The sequence below is a fragment of the Tachypleus tridentatus genome, chromosome 13, assembly GCF_004210375.1.
Source record: "Tachypleus tridentatus isolate NWPU-2018 chromosome 13, ASM421037v1, whole genome shotgun sequence".
NCBI lineage: Eukaryota > Metazoa > Arthropoda > Merostomata > Xiphosura > Limulidae > Tachypleus > Tachypleus tridentatus.
The window spans coordinates 71,082,442-71,105,199 of NC_134837.1; the positions used below are offsets into that span (position 1 = coordinate 71,082,442).

Here is a 22,758-nt window from a genome sequence, read left to right on the forward strand (position 1 = left end):
TATGCGAGACTAGAACAAGTTAGATTAATTAGTAAAGGATGTTTATTTGAATAATAAAGAAATTTAAAAATTATTTAAAAAACTGGAAATATTTCCAAAATTTTCCTCTCTAAATACCAGTTATCCCAACTGTAATTCATATTCATGAAACTTGCAGCAAATTGACAGTACTTGGAATGTGGTTACTAGATTAACTAGCGACACTGTGGAACCAGTCAGTAACATGACTGACTCGTATCTTTGTCAATTTGTTTGGTTTGTTCGTTTTTAAATTTCGCGCAAAGCTACACGAGGGCTATCTGCGCTAGCCATCCTTAATTTGGCAGTGTAAGACTAGAGGGAAGGCAACTAAACATCACAACCTAACGCCAAACTAGAATTGTTTACAATTTTACCAGTGCATAGTGGGATTGACCATTACATTATTACGTCCTCATGAACGAAAGGGTGGGCATGTTTGGTGCGACGGGGTTTCGAACCCGCGACCCTCAGATTACGAGCCGAATGCCTTAACCCACCTGGCCATGCCGGCCCCCAAATTCGTTTGGCGTCATAGGCATGAAAATGATATCTCTTGAAACTAATACTGAAGAACATTTCTGAATTTTCACACTGAATTTGTTAGATTGTCACTAGGTTCTTTATACTGTCTTGATGTTTTACAATTCTTTTAAACACATAAATATATATGTAACGTTAAAAGTACTATATCTGTTTCGTACGCAAAAAAAAAAAATTATTATTTTCATTTCTCAAAACGTTAATTTATATTTCTGAAATTAGCATTAGAAGCTATTTTGTTTTGCTGCTTGAACGCGGAGTATGAAACAGAAAAGATCCTATGTCAATTTCGAAGCCTTATTTTCTATACACGAATAGTAAATATAAAAAAAACAAAATAACTGTGTTCGCACTTGATTCTAGTTCCACTTAAACTCCATCAAAATATAAATTTATTAAGTTGTTCTCCCAATTCTCCCAAGTAATTCATTAGTTGATATACAAACATCCCGATATTTCTATCTAAGGCTTCCTGTTGGCATATTTCCATATCACGGTTCTACCGTTACATCTCTATCACCGTGCCTAGAATTATTAACGCCTGATCTGCCTCGATAATGAAACGCCAAACTAGAATTGTTTACAAACACTGAATGTCTGCTCACAGTCACGTGCCTCGTCGAACCACGACGCAGCTTCGTAGTTAGGTCGCACATCACATAGAAACAGACGTCGGGGTGTGGCAAAGAGTTTTTCATTCCACCCACAAGAGGGCCTTATTTTCCTGTGGATTGTTCAAGGTTGTGATTTGAAAGGGTAAGAGTATTTATACGTAGGCAAACAAAAACGGTGCCCTGTTTCGAAATATCTCGTAGGAACCTTACCTACATTATCTAATGATTAAACGGATTTTATACTAATGTTATGATTCTTAAAAAAACAAAAAAACAACAACAACAAAAACCATTACTCGTATGTTTAAAATACTAAACTTCTGCCAAAAAAAAATCATATTTTTACCGTTATATCACTGGACGTTATTACTCGTCTTAGTAATAACGTCGAGGAATAAGATGTGTTAGTCACATCAACCTAATTATATGAGCCTGTAACAACGGTTTGGTTTGATTTGAATTTTGCGCAAAACTACTCGAGAACGATCTGTGCTAGCCGTCTTTAATTTGGCAGTGTAAGTTTACAGGGAAGGCAGCTAGTCATCACCACCCACCGCCAACTCTTGGACTACTCTTTTACTAACGAATAGTGGGAATGACTGTCACATTATAACGCCCCCACGGCTGAAAGGGCGAGCATGATTGGCGCGACTGGGATTCGAACCCGCGACCCTCGGATTAACGAGTGCCTTAACCACCTGGTATACTGGGCCGTCACAACGAATTTTGAATCTACTATTTATTTATATTAGTTATGTATTGAATTGACAAATGATTTAAACAAGTACAATCCTCAATCAATGCAGGATCCCGTATCGTCCCTTGGTGACATCACACAATATTTTGTAAAATTATCTTCATAACACGTGATACCCTATCTGACAAAACTGGGGCCGAAGTCAACCCGGTAGTTAACATGCCAAGTGTCAATGGTTCCTGGTCCATTACCAAAACAAATCGTGGTCCACACATCCTAAGGCTACGTGGTTGTTATAATAGTGATTATCGGGCTGAAAAGAGTAGCCCAAACACTGGTTGCGCTGTGTGGTGTATTAATTCAAACGTTAAGCAGGCTTGCGAAGGTAGCACTGGTGTAACTTTGCACGAAACCCAACAAACAAATAAACTTACAAATAATTTAAAGGAACTGTTACATGTACTGATTTAATAATCTGTTTTGTTTTTTAAGATGTTAGCAGCTGAACTCGTCGGTATTTACCCTAGTCACGTGTATACCACTAGAGGGCGCTAATAATAGAATATATTAAAACAAGTAATCTAACTCGTGCCTAATTAATTAATACGATCGATGAGCCATTAGTATCGATGAAAATCGTATAAATAGAATATTCCTGAGTAGCTTTTTACTTATCTCAAAATTATTGCTCGCAAGAAAGATCCCTAAGCTTCGCTTATTCCGCAAATACTAGGTATATCGTAAATCTTAAAACAATCTGACGAATAACTAATTCTATTACTTGATTACTGACATGTTAAATAAAGAATCAAGGGTTTATATCAGACGCAGAAATTATAATATTGTTTTTAAAAAATTTCCAAGCAACATGCCGATAGACTAGCCTTATTTCACTTCCCTTGGAAATAGTAGTTTAATATATATCATTACTGAGTAAGTATGTAATAACTTTCTCCAGTGGAAAAATAATTAAATAAATAGAGCTAGTAATAAAGTGTCTATTTGAATGATAAACTCTGATGACCTAGGAGATTTCTAATGAAGCAGATATTATATTTAAAATAACAAAGTCCTTACCTGATTGTACCAGTTGGAGAAGGAATGGGGCTTGCCAAATTGAGTTCTGGTTCCGGGATGGTGATCTTGAGTGGTACCATAGGTTTACGTATGGGGGAGTCCAGAATCTGGGAGTGGAATGGGGGATTTAACTCATCAACCAGGGACTGGAACATCACCTTGATGTTCGTGCTAGGAAACCTAAAGACGCATCTATAGAATGTAAATTATATTATTAGTATGGCGGAAGCTAAGATGTAAGCGAATTGGGTTAAAATATATATTTACTACTGTTTGTGATCACATAACACATATTGAAAAAACAAAAACAAAATCCTTCCTGACAAACATCAACGATTATCTGCAAAGAATTAAATGAAAAAAACAACAAAAAAACTGCAACATAAGTCAGTTTTTGTTTAAAGAACCAACTCTACTACCAGTTTCTGCAGACAAAAACAAAGCACCCACAGATATTTTCGTCTGTCAATTCCCGACCGATAAACATTTTAAACTCATTGTTAGGCTGGATTAAGTTTTCGTTAGACTCGTCCGTTTTTCAGTCACTACACATTTTAAACGTTTTAGTAAATGGACAGTATTTTAGTATATAACGAATATGAACTGTAAATATAGTGGGAAAAAGATGCTCACCAGAATATATGTAGTAGTTTTTCTCTAGTAACTGTATATAAGATATTTGATAAAAACACGATACGAAATCAATTTTTTTTGCAAAATACAATCTACGCACAAAAGTTTTTGATGCCCGAGGAACAAACCCACCATGTACACGCAATCTCAATACTAAACCCCAGCGTGTTTGAATGAAGGTCAGACCTATGACAAGCAAACTATTTATGCCAGCAGAGCATCGATAAGGCCACCAAGGTCACGCCCAATAATAATACGAAGAGAGATAATACATTGGTTTGTAAACATAATTGATACACCTTAATATTTACCATGAAAATTGTAATAAAATTAAAACACAGAAAAGCGGAACAATAATTAAGAAAGAACGATTATCATATTGCACGCAGAGGTTACTAGGACTAACGATAATTATATGTCTTTAGGTGTAATTTAAAAATATATTTTACTCATTTGATAGAAAAACCAAATAATTCATTTTCTCAACTTCTAAATATTCTATGAATTTTTAATTAACTGAAGTAATACTTTTTAATTTATAAGCAGACTAGTTTTGAAATGTGTTGTTTTCAAAACGTCACAGTTACAACAGAAGTTCTTGGAGTAATTGTATACTATTTGTTTACAGATAAGCACACAGATACAAAGTAACTTATCTGTGCTGTTGCCACCACGGGTATCGAAACCCAGTTTTTAGCGTTATAACCCTTCATTAAGACTATAAATCAGATTTCAAGTGAAGTGAAAGCACAATTTAAAACAGTAAAATATCAAATGATTTTAACAATTTGGTTGATTTGTTTTCTTTTGTGGCTTAGAGCTGATTTTTATAATAAACTAAAGTGCTACTAGGCTTAACCCAAATTTTACATCATAATACCACAAAGCTACAATAGTTCAACTTGTTATAAATGTTGGCAAAATAAATGACCCACAGCATGTGCTTCACCACTCATTCAAATAATTTACATCTAGATTTTTCAGTCAAGTGAAATATATGTTTACGCTATGAGTTGAGTTGGAAAAAACAAACAAACAAACACGCAGATACAAAAATATAAACAAAATAGAATCACTCGATTAATAATGTAACCACAGGGAAAACGCATGCGGGTGGCCCGGGATGACCAAGTGGTTAAGGCACTCCATTTCTAATCTGAGGATCGGGGGTTCGAATTCCTGTCACACCAAACATGCTCGCCCTTTCAGCGGTGGGAGCGTTATAATGTGACGGTCAATCTCACTATTCGTTGGTAAAAGAGTAGCCCAAGAGTTGGCGGTGAGTGGTGATGATTAGCTGCCTTCCCTCTAGTCTTACACTGCTAAATTAGGAACGGTTAGCGCAGATAGCCCTCGAGTAGCTTTGCGCGAAATTCAAAACAAACCAAACCAAACGCATGCGGGTAGTTTAGTTAGAATTTCGCGCAAAGCTACATGAGAACTATCTGCGTTGACCATCCCTAACTTAGCAGTGATATTCTAAAAGGAAGGTAGTTAATCAACGCCACCTACTGCCTACACTTGGGCTACTCTTTTAACAACAAATAGCGAGGTTGACCGTATCATTATAATGTATCCACGTTTGAAAGGGCGAGCACGTTCGATGACGAGCATGCTAACCACCAGGTCAGTTATGGGCGAACATACAAGGCTATCCGCATTGTGTAAATACATATATCATCAAAGTAAGCACAGAAACTACAACCAAGTGTGATATGTTACATCAAATACACGTTGTACCTGCATATTCCATGAAGCTTCTGTTATCGATTGAAATATGTATTTCAATAATGTGTAAACAGCCTTTAGGGCACTATGTATAATAATCAGACAGAAAACAGCTCCTTAGACTGATTGTTCAGTTGAATTTTGCAAAAAAACTGTTCAGGGCTATCTGCTCCAGCTGTTCCTAATTTAGAGGTGACAGACTACAAAGAAGACTGCTAGTCAATACTATCCAACCCTTTGATACCAAATAGTCAGTTTGACTGTTACATTTTAATTACACCATGACTAAAAGGGCCGTTGATTTTCGTTGACGGGTTACGATCCGCGACTTCGTACGCCCTAATCTGCAGGCCATGCCAAACCAAATTAAATTATCAGAAAAACGTTCCAGTGCAAAGGTAGAAACCTGGACAAACAACTTAACACCTCAGCAGTTGTTAAAATATGGTTGGCACACTTGGATTTCACTTACTAGTTCTTAGGATTGTTATGCAGCCTATTAAAGATGGAGGTTTAACTTGGGGATTACATTTTGTCATTCTACCTCCTCTACTGTGTATGAATCTTCAGAATTTCATACGTAAAACTGTAACGTTTTTCATTGTATAATTCTTAATCCAGCCGAACGTCGATAAATGAAAGTGCCAAGTTCTTTGGGTGACCTTTTTAGAATCAAGATAGCCTTGACCTTAGTTTTGTTCCATAATACAATAAACGTTTAAAAGAAATAGGCTTCGCCCATTTATTCGAAATATCATCATAGCGGTCTTCCGTTGTATTCCAATAATAATCGTGAAATAACGGTCGTTACTTTATTTTATATTAGACCAGACGTTAGGCCTACCGTTGTCCCAGCATCGTAATAAATGTCACTTATTGAAGTCAACCCTGGGCACGATTTGGGACCAAAATGTTAAATATCGGGGGGAGATCTTATTTATTATGAATATCGTGTGTATACTATATCTACAGAAAGTACAAGGGGGTTACCGTCTATGTGTGGCTTGTTTATATTTTGAATTTCGCACAAAGCTACATGAGAACTATCTACACTAATCGTCCCTAATTTATCAGTGTAAGACTAGAGGGTAGTCATCACCACTCGCCAACAGCTCTAAGGCTAACGAATAGTGAGATTGGCCGTGACATTATAACGCCCTCGCGGCTGAAAGGGCGAGCATGTTTGTTATGACAGGGATTCGAATCCGCGACCCTCAAATTACGAACTGAACGCCCTAACCACCACGCCATGCCGGACCTCAACATTTGTGGCAACAAATTTATTCTAATGCATACATACAGATGATGACCCTGACTCTCTCCTCTTTCTACACATGATCAGAGCACTATAGGCCACAACAGAACAGCCTAGTTTGTTGAAAGAGTGATTATTATAGGATAACCTACTAGTATGAATTAAGTGCTTCTTGTGACAAGTACAGAGGACAGTATTATCTCTCTAGCTCATCTAGCAAGTACAAACGTTTCGACGTAAAACAAACGTTGTTTTTATACCTACTGCACGATAAAAGCATAATCACAGTTACCATGTGCTTGTACGACATAATAAATAATTCGGTGTAGCGGTATGTCCTACCTTACCGTACCAGTTTTTCTTGGTTATTTTGTGGGCAACGCGTTCATCAGAGGTTACGTGGTAAATGTATCGCGTTAAGAGTGACGACACTGGTGCACAAAAGAACACATCTCAAACACAGTTTGTTGTTAAGCGCAAAGCTACACAATTAACTAACTGTGCTCCGCCCGGCTAGAGACACTTTAAATATTTACTTACATGCAACAAAATAAGGCACGTGTTCAAAATTATTACCACGAGGAAGACATCTAAATAAACAATAACAAAACAATTATTTTTACTAACAAGAGCTGCTGAATTAACGTTAAACATAAAAATTACTTTATTTGCATTACCACACTGTACTTGGACAAAATGAAAATGTTTTATTTCGTCACATCAAATATAGCAATTATGCCTGTTATTTGCGATACACCAAAAGTTACTTTACCTATAATATATGTAATTTTTTATATTCTTTCTTTTGTACGGAGTTAAAGCAAAATTGGTGTTAATTCGCTGGGTTTGGCGACAGTAAAAAAAACCGAGAAACAGGGTAATAAAATGTAATTACCAATAAGTCAAAGATACAAATGATGAAATTCATTCTGGGTTACAGCTGACCGATTACCATATCTGTTGAAAATATTTCGATGCTTATGAACACACAACCCACGTTTTACCAACAATTGATTTACTACGCAACGTGTAATTATTAATCTATATACCAGTTTAGATATGCGCAGAGACAAGGCGCTGGAACAATGAACTCCGAGAACACAATCCAAGTTCTATGGACGACCAGTATTTGAAACTGAGTTTCTGAGGTTTTGAATGTATGGGTGGGACAATGCATAGACGGTTACATTTTACATCGTACACTTTGGAGCCCAGGAAGCTGGTAAAACCGGAATGGGTTGGCCATAAATCAAATTGTTAATAAAGACACTAGTGCCGAACAGGTTTGATTTTTCTCAGAATCGCGCATGCGCACAGTATAGTACGCTATACCATCAACATACAAAAACGATTACAAAACCCTGATATAAAACATGTTTCAGATACTTCAACCTGACTATTACATCTAAGTCTGTCTATGTCATATATACAGTATATATATGTTAGTTTGTACAATTATCAGTGATGTTGTCTTAACACGATTTATTTTGTGTCTTTCAATGGGTTCAATCAATCGAAATTAATCAGCCCTTCAATTATACACAAGAATATATGGTACACCAATGTAAACCTTGTGTAAATATATAAGGTGCTGATATGTTATAATCGAATATGTCCTACTAAATAATGTAGTGAACGGATAAACATGCGTGGCCCGGCATGGCCAGGTGGTTAAGTAACTCGACTCGTAATCCGAGAGTCGCGGGTTCGAATCCCCGTCACACCAAACACTGCTCGCCCTTTCAGCCGTAAGGGTGTTATAATGTTCCGGTCAATTCCACTATTCGTTGGTAAAAGAGTAGCCCAAGAGCTGGCGGGGAGTGGTGATGACTAGCTACTTTCCCTCCAGTCTTACATTGCTAGATTAGGGACAGCTAGCGCAGATAGCCTTCGTGTAGCTTTGCGCGAAATTCAAAACAAACCAAACAAGCGTACTGCTACAATTAGACTATCAAGTGTGGAATATATATCACATTTTAGAAGGACGTATCTATCTGTTGAACGTAATGAAACGGTATAATTATAAACACGAGCTCATAATCACGAAAGTGAGACAAAGAGGATATATTGATAACAAAACTATATAATTGTCCTCGACAATTCAATAGGACTACAGAGAAACTTTACAAACTGATATGACAAGTCGTACGACATTTTTTTTTTAATTTTAGGATTTTACGTGTGCATGCGTGTCAGAAAGCGCCCTTAAATTCACTACACTTATCCAATAACTTTTTACGACCCAACCTACAGGTTTACACATTCTGACTTCGATCAATATCTACTATCAACCGTGACTACATAGAAATGCAAAATGTAAAAACATATTTAGAATGAAAATAATTATAATTACTTACCACTGTCTCTGTAACACAAGACACACAGGAACCATTTACCAAACAGCAAAACTTTTAGACTTTTAAAACCAGCCTCAAGTTAGAAATGTTAGTACTGAATGTTCCGATGAAACCATAACCAAAATTTATCTATTGATTGGTTTCATGTTTATTTAGTGAAAATGTGAAAAAAATGATGGACAATTTTAATTTGTTTTCATATTTTACTTGCCGCTTAATCGTGTTTTTTAAAAATAACTTAATGAAAAAATTTCTGACTAAAACAGTTAATACTGTCACGTCATAATGCTGAACGAACGATTTTGGTAAAATAATCCAGATATTCAGTATATCTTAAATAAAATATACCAGTAAATAGTGTTTTAGGTACTTTCTATATTGGTTTAAATCACGTGTAAACAATATTTATTACATATGTTCATCATCACTTAATGTGTGATATTAATAGTTTTTGAACAAACAACAATAGCAAACATGTTTTCAATACTTGGGTAAATTATATTAGTAAAAATAATTAATGTATTCTGCATTAAGTGAATGAACGGCACCACTAAACATTCCAGATAAACCACCGGTCTTTCATTATTATAAACATTTGTCTATTAAGAAAAAGGCTTACATTCATCAATCATTAAACTTTCTCATTTCATTGTTAAGAAAATACCAAACACAGAGACTGTAGCATACATAGGTAACTGCTGTGTTTATCTATAATTTATGTTTGTGATGCGCTATGCCAAACATGGCAGAAATAAACGAAGTCACGATAACGTATTTGTCTAATCACTTTCAACGTTGTAACGTGTGACGAACTCAACTCACCTGACGAGTACAGAAACTGAAACTGGTTACAAACATGATATTATACTCTTAAAAGACATCAACGAAACTTGACAGAAAGTATGTATTTACAGACGTTGCAGTTTATTAATTCACAAGATACTTAAGTATAATAAATATTCGCCGTCTTGGCTTTAAGAACACAACAATATTTTCAATCTCTATTTCTGTGTAACTTTTATTTTGTTTGTTTTTATTTTCTCAACGTGGATGTAACTCATCATTAAAGTTTGAAAGTGAAATGTGTAAAGGAGTGTTACGTAGCTAACACTCAGTTTGTAACTCTACATTTCCATTCGACACATGACATCTTGAAAGAACAAATTAAAATATCGGTAAATAGGAATAGAGTATACATTCTAGTAGACCGAGATGATAAACGTGAGCAAACACGCAGAGAAAACATGACAGATAATTCAGAAATTCTGTAAGTAAGTAGATTCTACATAGACATTCGTATATTATCCGTAATGCATAACACTACACCATATCTTTAAAGCTAATGATTGTCGACAATAGTTTATTTAAATCACTATACAAATATGGCTTATATTACACACAAATTAATTATTCGTAATACTACGCGCCCACTAAAATTATAACTACCCTGCACAGATGCGTGTTTTGAATGTTCACAAAATTATGCGATGTGTTACGCAGTCAAACCAGTAACTGAAATCGATTACCTCGTGATAAAGATGTTAGGGAGAGAAAAGAGAGTAACAGATTTGATGGTTTTACAACAACCTATTATTCCATTTTATATACAGTGAAAAGGAACGAGCAACTATATTAAACAGTAAAGAAACTTTTGGTGACGATGGTAAGTACAAAGGTTTATAAGTTTGGTAAAACCAGTTAGTTACTAGAGTTGTTTATTTGAAACTGGATGAATTAGACGAGTAAAGAACCAGGTATGTAAGAGAGATCGATATTTGTCTATGTAAACATCCTTGCGTCGGGAACGTAGCTCTAAAAACCGTGTAAACAAGCGGTGTACAAACAGAAATGATATGCAGGCGTGCAAACACAAAGAATATGTTAGAGCAACCCCTGACAAAGCTATACGTAGTACCAACCAAAATACAAGTGCTAAGTATCAGTTATGTCGAGAAAACCCACTTGTAGAGAAATATATATGCAAAAACGGCTCGTTTGGGTTGAGAAAATATTTTACGTAGAAGAACGAACAACGTTTCGACCTTCTTCGGTCATCGTCAGGTTCACAAAGAAAGAAAGAGGTAAAAAGAGTCACTATGATTTTCTAATAATATTACACAAGTATATGAACAGTAAGTCTGTCATTTTTCTACAGCTTACTACTGTTCAAATTCAAATTAATGCAAAACCAGAACTGTGACAAATGAGATGAAAAAATTCGCAAAATAAATTTACATCCCTTTTACATTTCCTCTACAATAATATATATATATATATACAAACACACATATTATTACATGGAAAACAAAGTTTTAAATTCAGAAAAAAAATTAATTAAAGAAAAACTGTTATTATAAATGTAGTTGTGCCATCTGGTGAGAGAAACATAGATTATAAAAAATATACATTCTTGAACATAACTTTAATTAAGTAATCACCAGAGAGAGAGGAATACCACTATACAATTGTTCTTTGACACAGGTTTCTATAACATTATCAAGTAAAATATTTACGCACAGCAGTTGAACCTAAGCCTGTAAATCAAATAAGTAATATTCATGATTTTAATATTATTGTATTTATTTGCTGATTTACAATTAAAACAGAGGGATGGGAGGGATTAAAATGAGTCATAAATTTTGATAAGTACAACTAATTAATATCAATGTGTCCAAAAAAGTTGATTGTCACTTGAAATAAACCTCTTCCAGTAATTCAAATCATGTGGAAGTCTGTGACTCTCATGGAATATTTGTTTCTTTAAAAACTTCTTTTTATCTGTGTTTATGATACATCTAATAAAAAATTAAATCATAAATAGGCATGAAACAACTCTTGAAATGACTCAACTCTGTAGAAGAAATTTACCACTGCCAATTTGTCAACAGTTTTCAAACACACTAACATACAGAAACATGTACTTGGGTCGTGTCAGAGGCAAACAACAAACAGTTCACACCAACAGAGTATTCCATGACAACTCTCACCAAATTTTATCTTATAATTTAAGATTTCCAAACATAGTATTTTCTGTGAATTGTTAAAAAAAAGTATGGCCACAAATCTCCCTCTCCTGTGTCCATGATGAACAACAAAAATAATTCATTGATGAAACACTTATAATTTGGCAACAAGGCACAGAAATAGTTTTACTTTCCTTGTGTATCCTGGCTTTAAAGAGTTGTACATGTTTATGAAGGAATATTTGGAAGACAGTTGTTTAATGCTCTAATCCAACATACTAAGCTACCAAATTACCTAGAATCTAACTCATTTTGATGAATGTCAATACTGACCAAACCATCCTAAGAAAGCTCAAAAAACCATCAAACCTGTATATGAGTCACAAATCTCAATAAATACTTTTTAACACTAGAGTCTACCATGTTTTACTGACCAAAAAAAATGTACACTAACAAAGGTCCAATTTTCAGAAATACAACTAATCTCCCTACTCCTCATCTACCATAAATAAGAATATATAAATATTTCAGATTCTGAATAATGTCAGATTAGTCAGATATTTAGTGGGTAAAGTAAAACAACAACACAAAAATCATCCAAGCAACAAACTTAAAGTTTGTGAAATACTTCATTTGTTACAAGCTGAGAAACTTTCATATCAGTGATTTAAACAAAACACAGACATGAAACTCTAATAATTTTAGCCACTGGAGTTTGCTATTGAAGAGACAAACAACAAAGATAGGAGGGTAACCAGTTCTTGACAAAAACATTAACACCGTCTGGTAAATCTGGTCAACATGGATGGTGTGCTCATTATTAAACCAGAAATGTAAGTAAGAACTTGTACTTGGTTTTGTAATAACAGAATTTATCAACAAAAATTAGTGTATCAAATTAATTGGAATAACATAACTTCCTAGTTTAATTGAAAAACAAATTATGGAAAAAATTATAATCTCTAGACTTGAGCTTTCCATGAACAAATACCTATCATATACTGTTCTGAAGATTGACTTGCCCTGACAAAAACGTAAGACATTACAAATTTAACAAAGAAATTCATAATATAGTGGGTTGCATTTCTTTATTTATTTTCAACCTTAAGTTAAAATGCAACCAAACCAACATTACAGTGAATAGATGTACAAAAAAAAAAGAGAATATTAAAAAACATGTGTCAAGTAACTTTTACAGAAATAGTAGTTTGGTTATAAAAGTACATTTGAAAAATAAATACCAATTTAATTTAAATGGAAATATAACAAGAGAAAAATTATAGATTGAATCTCTAAAGTGAAAATCTTTAAAGTGCAAGTGAATAGGGACTCTAAAAATGCAGAATAGTTTGACATTTTCATAATGTATGACATACAGACACTGTCTGTATTATTATACGAAACCAAGCATGTCCTACCAAAGTTAAAAATATAGTACAATGACTAAATCTGTAAAACAAAGTGGGATAAATTTATTTTGCTTGTTTACAGATTTAGTATATTTATCTGCTAAAAACCTGTTTTACTTACAGCTATATGGGTGTGTGGTATACTTTGCACGCAGTACATGTACAGTAATACCAAAACTAGTTACGTTTTAATTAAGAGGGCAAACTATCAGTTTTCATGAATGGTAACAAATCTGTATTCATAGTTATTTTTTTATATGTTATTAATGAATATTATCTGTATTATTCTGAGAAATTATTACATATTTCCTAAATCTAACAATAAAATAATTAAACTCATTGAAAGACCAGTGACTCTTTTCCTATCTCCAACAGCTCGAAAAACTAAATTTGGTTAAAAATATCAACATGCTAGTCACCCCAGTATTGTTAAACAGAAGATTAACTGAACTATTGACAAAACTACTAACCTAAATAAAAACAATCTAACACAGTCAGTACTGAAAGTAAAACCAAAAAGCAGAAAATTATTTAGTACATTTATTATGAGCAAATTTCATATATTTTGTTTCATTTTACAAAGAAAACTTCTAATATTACATGTATGGAATAAGAAAACACTTTCATATGTGAATCTTTAGAATTCACTAATACAAGTAATATTCAAGGGCTTTCAAATTTTTCTAAGTTTGGAAACTAGCATTTAATTGAGTGTGATATCACGTTCTTTATGTTTATTTTCTTTCTACAAGTTAGTCTAAAACTTTATTAAAACTCACGTCAAAAATGTATCTGAGCACTATAAATTGGTTTGTTTGTGTCTTTTATAAATATAGAAATGTTTTCACATTTTTGAAATACGTCCAACTTTGACCACCAGGTGCATAAGTAATAGACTAGAGAATGTTACTAATTATAATTCATATTAGAATATTCAGTAGAATAAATCTTTACTTTCATTTAATTTGAATATGGGTTTGTTTAATGTCATTAATATTATAACACTTTACATTAGTTTATTCAGTTTCAAAGCTAAAATTTGGTTGAAACTTAAGTTGCAGTATAAAGTACGTAAACTATTAAGCTCGTACCAAAAATTATAAAAATAAATATAAATGCTATTACACTAATAAAAAATATGTTCAATAATACACTTTAATTTTTCTAAATTCTACCGATATCTAACGTCTTTCTCAGTGTAGCCCCGTTAACCGTTAGTGCGTTACAGGCTTACAAAAATGAATGTCTATGGGTAGCTTAGTTAAATGTAAACACAGAGCACGCAACATAACAAACTAAAAATAGGCCTGTATACCTCGAACTAGCCTGTGTATTACTTACGTTTTTGGCAACTGTAAAGGTGGTGCACCTTTCCTTTGAAAAACTCCATCAACAAATACTCCATTTTTTCCATTACAGTTCATAAAGAAGTGTGGACTCTCAAAATAAACTTCTAAATGCCTTCTAGATATAAAACTTGAATGTCCCATATTCACGTCTACCTCGCCTCGACTGCTATTTCTTCCTATAGTAATGCGATTTTGCCGAATCATGTATTCAAATTCTCTTCCTTCAAGACGTGCTATGGCGGTTCCTTTCGATTCTGGGCTCCATTGAACCTTAGAAGGGCTAGCAGGAGCCGGTTTTAGGGCCAAAAGCGCCCAAGCGTCATTATCCGATGGTTTTTGTATCGTAGACATGAGCAACTATCTTCACACTCACTCCAATATGGCTACCACCACAGACGAGAAGAGATCCATCTCATTACAATCAATGAGCACGGCAACAGAGCACGCCACCCACAATGCATTGCGAACATTTCTTGCAGTATTTCATTGGGAAAGCTCATGTGGTCAGCTACAGTACGAGTTATAGGTAGAACTAGTGTTGACGAACTGGGTGCAACCTTGCGTGACTGCGCACTGTTTACCCGACCAATGTTTTGACGCGAAAAATCAGAACAGTATATTCAGTTTACAAACAATGTTGTTTTCTTTTCAAATTCATCATTTTTTGCTAACAAAGTTTTAATTGCGTTTTTATTTATATTTTAACGTGTATTTGAGAAAAACATAGTTTCATTATCTAGGTCAAATGTTTTGTGTGTGTTTTTGTTTTTGTAAATAGAACACATCTCATGCATTGACCTTGTGAGACACAAAAATAGTAAACAGACCGTAGAAACTAGAAGCAGTAGCTGTTAGCGCCCTCTATAACAATAAGATGCCAATATTTAAATAATTACAGCCAAAGTGCTGTTCTTTCAAATCATTACAAAGACACGTGAATTTTTTAACACTGAATGAAGTGATGTTAAATGTTAATGTCTATTAATAAATTACGTATTTAATTATTTTATTGTTATTCAAGTTAATGTAGTTTATGTTTGACAGACAAACTTTAAATTATATATACATATTTAATAAGTATTTTAGGAAATTTAACCACAAAATAAAACTGATAGTTGTTTGTTCGTGAAAGAAATGGAAAATTACTTACACATCCTCGACAAGTAAATGCGCAAACAGTATATTGTATAAAAATTTACCGAACTAAAAAAAACGAGCAATTTAAATAACCGAGTTCTTACGCGTTTTCGTAAATAAAAAAACAGTTTTCCCTTTCAATCAGATCCCTATCTAATGGCTCAGCGGTATGTCTGGTGGACTTTTCACGCTAAAAGTCGGATTTCAATAACAGTAGCCTGTAGAGAAGAGAGAGTTCATAGTATGGCTTTGCATTTAACAGAGGCGCCACTAAGCACTGGCACACGGGACCCATGCCTCGCATCACCAGTTGATGTCTTGAAAACTTCCTGCGCCTCCTATAGGTCCGAGTCCCTAATTTTAAACACGTAGCAATTCCTCTGGTACTTAACAATAAACAGTGTTAAACAGCTTCGATTTCTGTTTTCTTTTCCTTTTTAAGAATATAATATTTAAAAGTAAAAGATTTATAAATAATTAGGTGAACTCATACCAAATATTGCTGTATTTTCTTTTAACGTGAAGGTTTATTCGGTAAAAAAAAAAATTGAAGTACAGTTTAACTTGTAAAACTGTATTTTTAAGGTTGTAATTTATTTGTGAGCTAGAAGGAGTTACGGGCCATTGATAATATATTGTGGCATTAAGTTCAAGTTAGTCTCAGATATATCTACAACGTAGTTGTGTTACAAATATATGAAGTTCCGTGAAATGTCAAGGAATTGAGATAAAAGAGAGTTATTGCTCTATTTTGTATAAGTAATAAGTAAATTGATTTATCGAATATAGACGCAGGCCTGTACAACATACGACAGTTTAAAAGTGGTTTACACCTGTATGGAAGTTTAAAAAGGAGAAAATATACTGATCTTTTTTCATCAACTGGATTGGGCCTTGCATTATTTTCGCCTGATAATTTAAAAGAATACGCAAACAATATATAAAGACCAACGTTACAACAATATTTTTAATAATATCTGGATATTAAGATGGAGCTTCCAGAAACTACAAGGTTATTCATTGTTGAAACTGGTATTTATTGTTTGTTCACCTGAACAAAATCTTATGCACACAATGGATTTAGTGTTCATGTTATAAACTGATATGGTTTAGGCAGAACCAACCATAATTTTGAGCTGTGAACCAGGAGAAAGGCAACCATTCACCTGAACTTGCAACATGGAGATAAACTATCATTCTTATAGCATACCCCATCTGTAAAATCACGTCTCGAATTCAAGACTCTAATATTCTTAGACCAATATCCTAACCACCAGTCATACTCTGCCATTTGTATTTTCATTTACAGGTTTGTCAACTTAAAATTTTATCGTACCTACTCAAGTTTTTTTCTTTGTTTGCAAACTTTTTGCCCTAAAATGCTCTCAAAATTTATAAAATTAATTAAATATTTTGTGAGTATATTTCGTTACTGAAATAATGCACTTCTCAAAATTGAACCCTGAGGTTCAGTTGCCAGTTAAACAGCCATTTTGAAACTTTACTTTTCAAATCTTTCCCTGTTATCTCGCATATAAAGAAATATATCTAGGATTTCTGCATAGTAATAAATAGATGAAGCATATATCCAAACCTGTTATAAGGTAAGTAATTTATTTTATACCAAATGCAAACTTTTCATACTTTGAGTGAATAAATACATTTAATTCTTATTTATTCTCACCAAACATGTTCGTCTTTTCAGCTATAGTATGTGGCATAATGCTACTATCAATCTCACTATTGGTTAGTAAATTAGGTACAGCTAGTGCCGATAGTCTTCAAATAGTTCTGTGCAAACTTTATAAAAAATTGATTTGAATTTCGCGCAAAGCTACTCAAGGGCTATCTCTGCTAGCCGTCCCTAACTTAGCAGTGTAAGACTAAAGGGAAGGCAGCTAGTCATCACCACCCACCGCCAACTCTTGGGCTATTCTTTTACCAACAAACAGTGCGATTGGCCGTCACATTATGACGCGTCTACAGCTGAAAGAGCGAGCATGTTCGGTACGACGGAGATTTGAACCTGCGACTCTCAGATTATGAGTAGAACGCCTTAACCCACCTGGCTATGCTGGGCCGTTGAAGAAAAAAAATGTATTCATTCACTTCATTGTGAACACTTTTAAGGTGAATTTTACAGAAGAAATAAAACTTTGCAGTCAAAAGAACTGCTCATACTTATTAATTTTGCAAGTTCACATTTTTTTATAAAAAATATGTGCTAATAAATGAAACATAGAACTTCGTGCAGAAAGAGCCCTTTCCGAACGGCAATCCGAACGTTTTAGATTTACGTTTGCCGCTAGGAAAAGTACTGTGACGTAATAGTTGCCAAACAAACCGCCAACGCCAGCGCGTTGAATGTAAATAAACATGACCAGTGCATACGGAGAAACAGAGGCGGAATCTGTTTTGGCTTTGTGTTCTGAACAGTGTCGAATAGCACCATATCAATTCGAACCTACTCTGAACGAACCAGGAACAGTTACTTTTGACACAGATCTGACAAGTTCTAGTGATGATGACAGTTCTACGAGCGAGAGTAGCGGAACCGTGAGTGATACTGATAGCGCCCAGGCCGGTTGCGAGTCGGTCATACCAAAGAATGGTAAGCCTAAGTCATGACAACAAATATGGTCTGTATTATTTCACGTGCAATTTTAATATAATAATCATGATCTACTTACAAGAGTCTGAATAGACACACTCTGAAATGAGTCAGCTCTAGAATCTTGGCATGGGTGGGCTGAATCACAACTTCCTCTACAGAAGAAGGCACTGTGTCATCAGCAACACTTTCCTCTAAAAGCTGAAGATATAAGATTATGTATTAAAACGACATGCTTTATGAGGTTTATGAGATTTACATTTAATATGGCAATGTCAAAGTACTGTGTTAAGATTAATTTTATTATGATGAGTTATGGAAATACGTTATGGAGTTTATATTTGATTGTTTACAAGTCTACAATGTTTTTTTTTTTAAATACATAACATGTACTTGATTACTTCAACATGTTCAAGACATAGTCTTATTTCAATTTATCTTGAAATGTTAAATTTGAAAAATGGAATTCTTCAAACTTTTCCATATTTAAAAATGATACAAAAACATCTTCAAAATGATCTACCAGCTTTTAAACTTGGAATATACTCTATTTGGGATAGATTTATCAACTGTCTAGACTAGGAAATCAAGGTTTCACTGACTTTCAGGTGCCACAAATGCAAAACACGCTCATGAATGTGAAATGTGCATGTCTAGTTACATTCTTCAAAAACTTGTACTTTTAAATTATTATATTATACTAATTATTGTTTATCGCTTTATACTGCATACATACCTTTACGTTTGTTCTTTTCGTGATGGCAAGGGATGGCTTCAGAGGGATAGAACCTGTACTTTGCAGGCTGAGATCAGTCCTCAGCTCTACACGAGGAAAGATGGTGGGGACGATCCTGTCTGCTGCAGATGGTTTTTTCAGTCTCAACCTGCCTGGCTTGAAACCCACGGAATCCAAAACAGTGGGATCCGACACAAAACATGAGCGTTCAAAGTGATCTTGACAAAGCTTTGCACGGTGTGAAGGAGTCCAGTTTTTCCTATTGACCATCCGCACCCACTGTCGCCACCTTGCCGGTTCCTTCTCCTTGCATGGAAACGAAAAGAAGCTTTTGCCGAACCGTTTTTACAAACATAAGCAACGCAGTAAACCATGTTATCATAAAACAAACATAAAGCAGCAATATCAAGACAAAATATAGTCTCACAAAGTATGTAATCCGAAAAAAGCACCGATAGATTTACATAAAACACCAGCACTGAAAGGAACAAAATGGTTGGCGCGCAACGAAGCATGTTTGGCAACTATTACATCATAGTTGTAAAACGTCACGGAAACAGCCGAACGACCGAGAGGAACTTGAGTTCGAGAACCCGCATGTTTTGTTTCATTTTTTATCAAAAACTAAAGTGTTTAAAAATATGGCAACCACACAGGAATTATACCTAACCAAAGTACAGTTTCAAAGACAATTCTTAAATTTGTTGAAAATTCACCTTTAAAATAGTTAGTGTGTGGTTTTACGGTATTTAGAAGTGTGCCTGGCATGGCCAGGTGGTTGAGGCACTCGACTCATAATCTGATGGTAGCGAGTTCGAATCCCCGTCACACCAAACATACTTGCCCTTTCAGCCGTGTAAACGTTATAATGTTACGGTTAATGCCACTATTCATCGGTAAAAGAGTAGCCAAAGAGTTGGTGGTGATGAGTAGCTGCCTTCTCTCTAGCCTTACACTGCTAAATTAGAAACGGCTAACGCAGATACCCCTCGTGTAGCTTTGCGCAAAATAAAACACAAACAAACAAATAATTTAGCAGTGTTGAAAATATTCATCACAGCATATGGCTTTGTAATTATTATCATTAATGCAGGTGATTATCAAAGAGTACAAATAAAACAATATCTTTTATTATCTTTCTGTGAAATAAATTAGGACCAATATCAACACAAATGGTTAGACGTCCATAATTCGTAGACACCATCATCCCATTTAAATTAATATTTGTTTTTAATACTTTTATCCCCAAATGATTATAAAGAGTTGGATTGTAATTAAATTTACTGTTATAAAACAAGTGATACAATATCAACCCAATTCCGACAAGTTGAAAACTGCTTTTCCTAGAATTGAAGCAATTTTTCATATCGTCATTTTTCTGCTTTTACTGATACGTCTGAAACATTTGCAAAGGTTCGTTATCACCACAGGGATCTTGCTAACTTTGTTCATAAAGTCATTAAGGTCACTTAATGACCTTCTTTCGGCTTTATGATTCGAATCCCGGTCACACCAAACATGCTCGCCCTTTCAGCCGTGGGGGCGTTATGTGACGATCAATCCCACTATTCGTTGGTAAAAGAGTACCAAAGAGTGGTGATCACTAGCTTCCTTTCCTCTAGTCTTACATTGCTAAATTAAGGACGGCTAGCACAGATATCTCTCGTGTAGCTTTGCGCGAAATTCAAAACAAACCATTCCTCTTACGGCTTTACATCAGTCAAAGATTAACAAAATCAACCGTATGGACCATATGATCACAGTTAGGAACACGAAACATTACCGAATGAAGATAATTGAAAATGCCACTGAAATGAATAGATAGAAATACATGTATGTGTATAGGGATTAACTAAATTATCGATATACTTTAAATGGTCTTGATCGCTCTCTGAAGGTTGCCACAAAAATTAGGTATATTCAAGAGAAAATACTATTCGGGCTCTAAACTAGACTGACTGTAAGTTTTCTGCAGATTCATTAAAAATGTTTGCATACGATAAACTACTAAATAAATAGAACATAATAATATTAAATAGAACATAAACTGACAAATCAGTATAATAACTTACTCTCGATACAATTTCGTTACAAGTTTCCAATATCTAAAATGAACGTTGTTGTTATGTTTTGTATTCTGCACAAGAAGTTAAGTATAATTATTAATTTTTAAATGAACTACAAACTAATTATAAACGGTGTGGAGAATAAAAGATTTGAACAGTTTTAGAAAAGTTGACAAAACTTTTATTGTAGAAATAAAACCAGAAAGTACATACACAAATGTTGGAATTGTCGTTTTTTTTTCAGAGAGTGCTTAGGTCCATGACCTTCCTCTTATTAAAGTTGTTTGCTAGAGAGCCAGTTATGTTGGTTGCCAAAAATTAAGTCATTCTTGTCGATCGTTTAGAAGAAAATTTAATCCAAAAAGTGCAATCGAATATGGGAGGTAAAGTAATTTCCTTTGCTCAGTCGACGACATCACGTTGTGACCTTTGTGTCCTGACACCATTGGTCAACTGTTATTTGCAATCAATACTATAATAAGCCAGTGAAGGCTACATCAGTGCCAATCCATCTAATCCAGATGCTCAATACTGTACTGGAACAGAACTGCTGGCAGAGAAGATGTCATTACCTGTTAAATAGAACAAAGCAAGGAAACAGTTAAAACAGGGTAATGTTAACAGCTTTCTAGATCACGTGTGGCCACCATTACAATGTGTAAATTAGGCAACCCAAATAACATTTTCAAAACGTTTATATCATTAAACTTGGTAGAAAAACCATAATGTTATTACATATCACACATTTTGGAAACATTTATATCATCAAACGTGGTAGAAAAACCATAATGTTTTCACATATCACACATTTTGAAAACCTTTATATCATTAAATGTGGTAGAAAAACCATAATGTTCTCACATATAACACATTTTGAAAGCCTTTATATCTTTAAACGTGGTAGAAAAACCATAATCTTCTCACATATCGCACATTTTGAAAACATTTATATGATTAAACGTGGTAGAAAAAAAATAATGTTCTCACATATCACACATTTTGAAAACCTTATATCACTAAATGTGGTAGAAAAACCATAATGTTCTCACATATCACACATTTTGGAAACATTTATATCATCAAACGTGGTAGAAAAACCATAATGTTTTCACATATCACACATTTTGAAAACCTTTATATCATTAAATGTGGTAGAAAAACCATAATGTTCTCACATATCACACATTTTAGAAACATTTATATCATTAAACGGGGTTGAAAAACCATAATGTTCTCACATATCACACATTTAGAAAACCTCTATATCATTAAACGTGGTAGAAAAACCATAATGTTTTCACATATCACACATTTTGAAAACCTTTATATCATAAAACGTGGTAGAAAAACCATAATGTTTTCACATATCACACATTTTAAAAACCTCTATATCATTAAACGTGGTAGAAGAACCATAATGTTCTTACATATCACACATTTTGAAAACCTTTATATCTTTAAACGTGGTAGAAAAACCATAATATTCTCACATATCACACATTTTGGAAACCTGTATATCATTAAATTTGGTAGAAAAACCATAATGTTCTCACATATTACACATT

The 22,758-nt window shown here is 34.2% G+C and overlaps 1 protein-coding gene across 1 annotated transcript in view; it reads right to left on the reverse strand.

The window, feature by feature from the left end:
* Positions 1-16,059, reverse strand: part of LOC143236808 (forkhead box protein K1-like) — a 30,616-nt gene extending 14,557 nt beyond the window's left edge. The window contains exons 1-2 of the mRNA XM_076475383.1: positions 14,636-16,059; positions 2,950-3,141 (exon numbers count right to left, since the gene is read on the reverse strand). Of these exons, the coding sequence (XP_076331498.1) occupies positions 2,950-3,141; positions 14,636-14,994 (551 nt within the window). The 5' untranslated portion in view covers positions 14,995-16,059. The remainder of the gene's footprint in view (positions 1-2,949; positions 3,142-14,635) is intronic.
* Between the last annotated feature and the right edge of the window lie 6,699 nt (positions 16,060-22,758).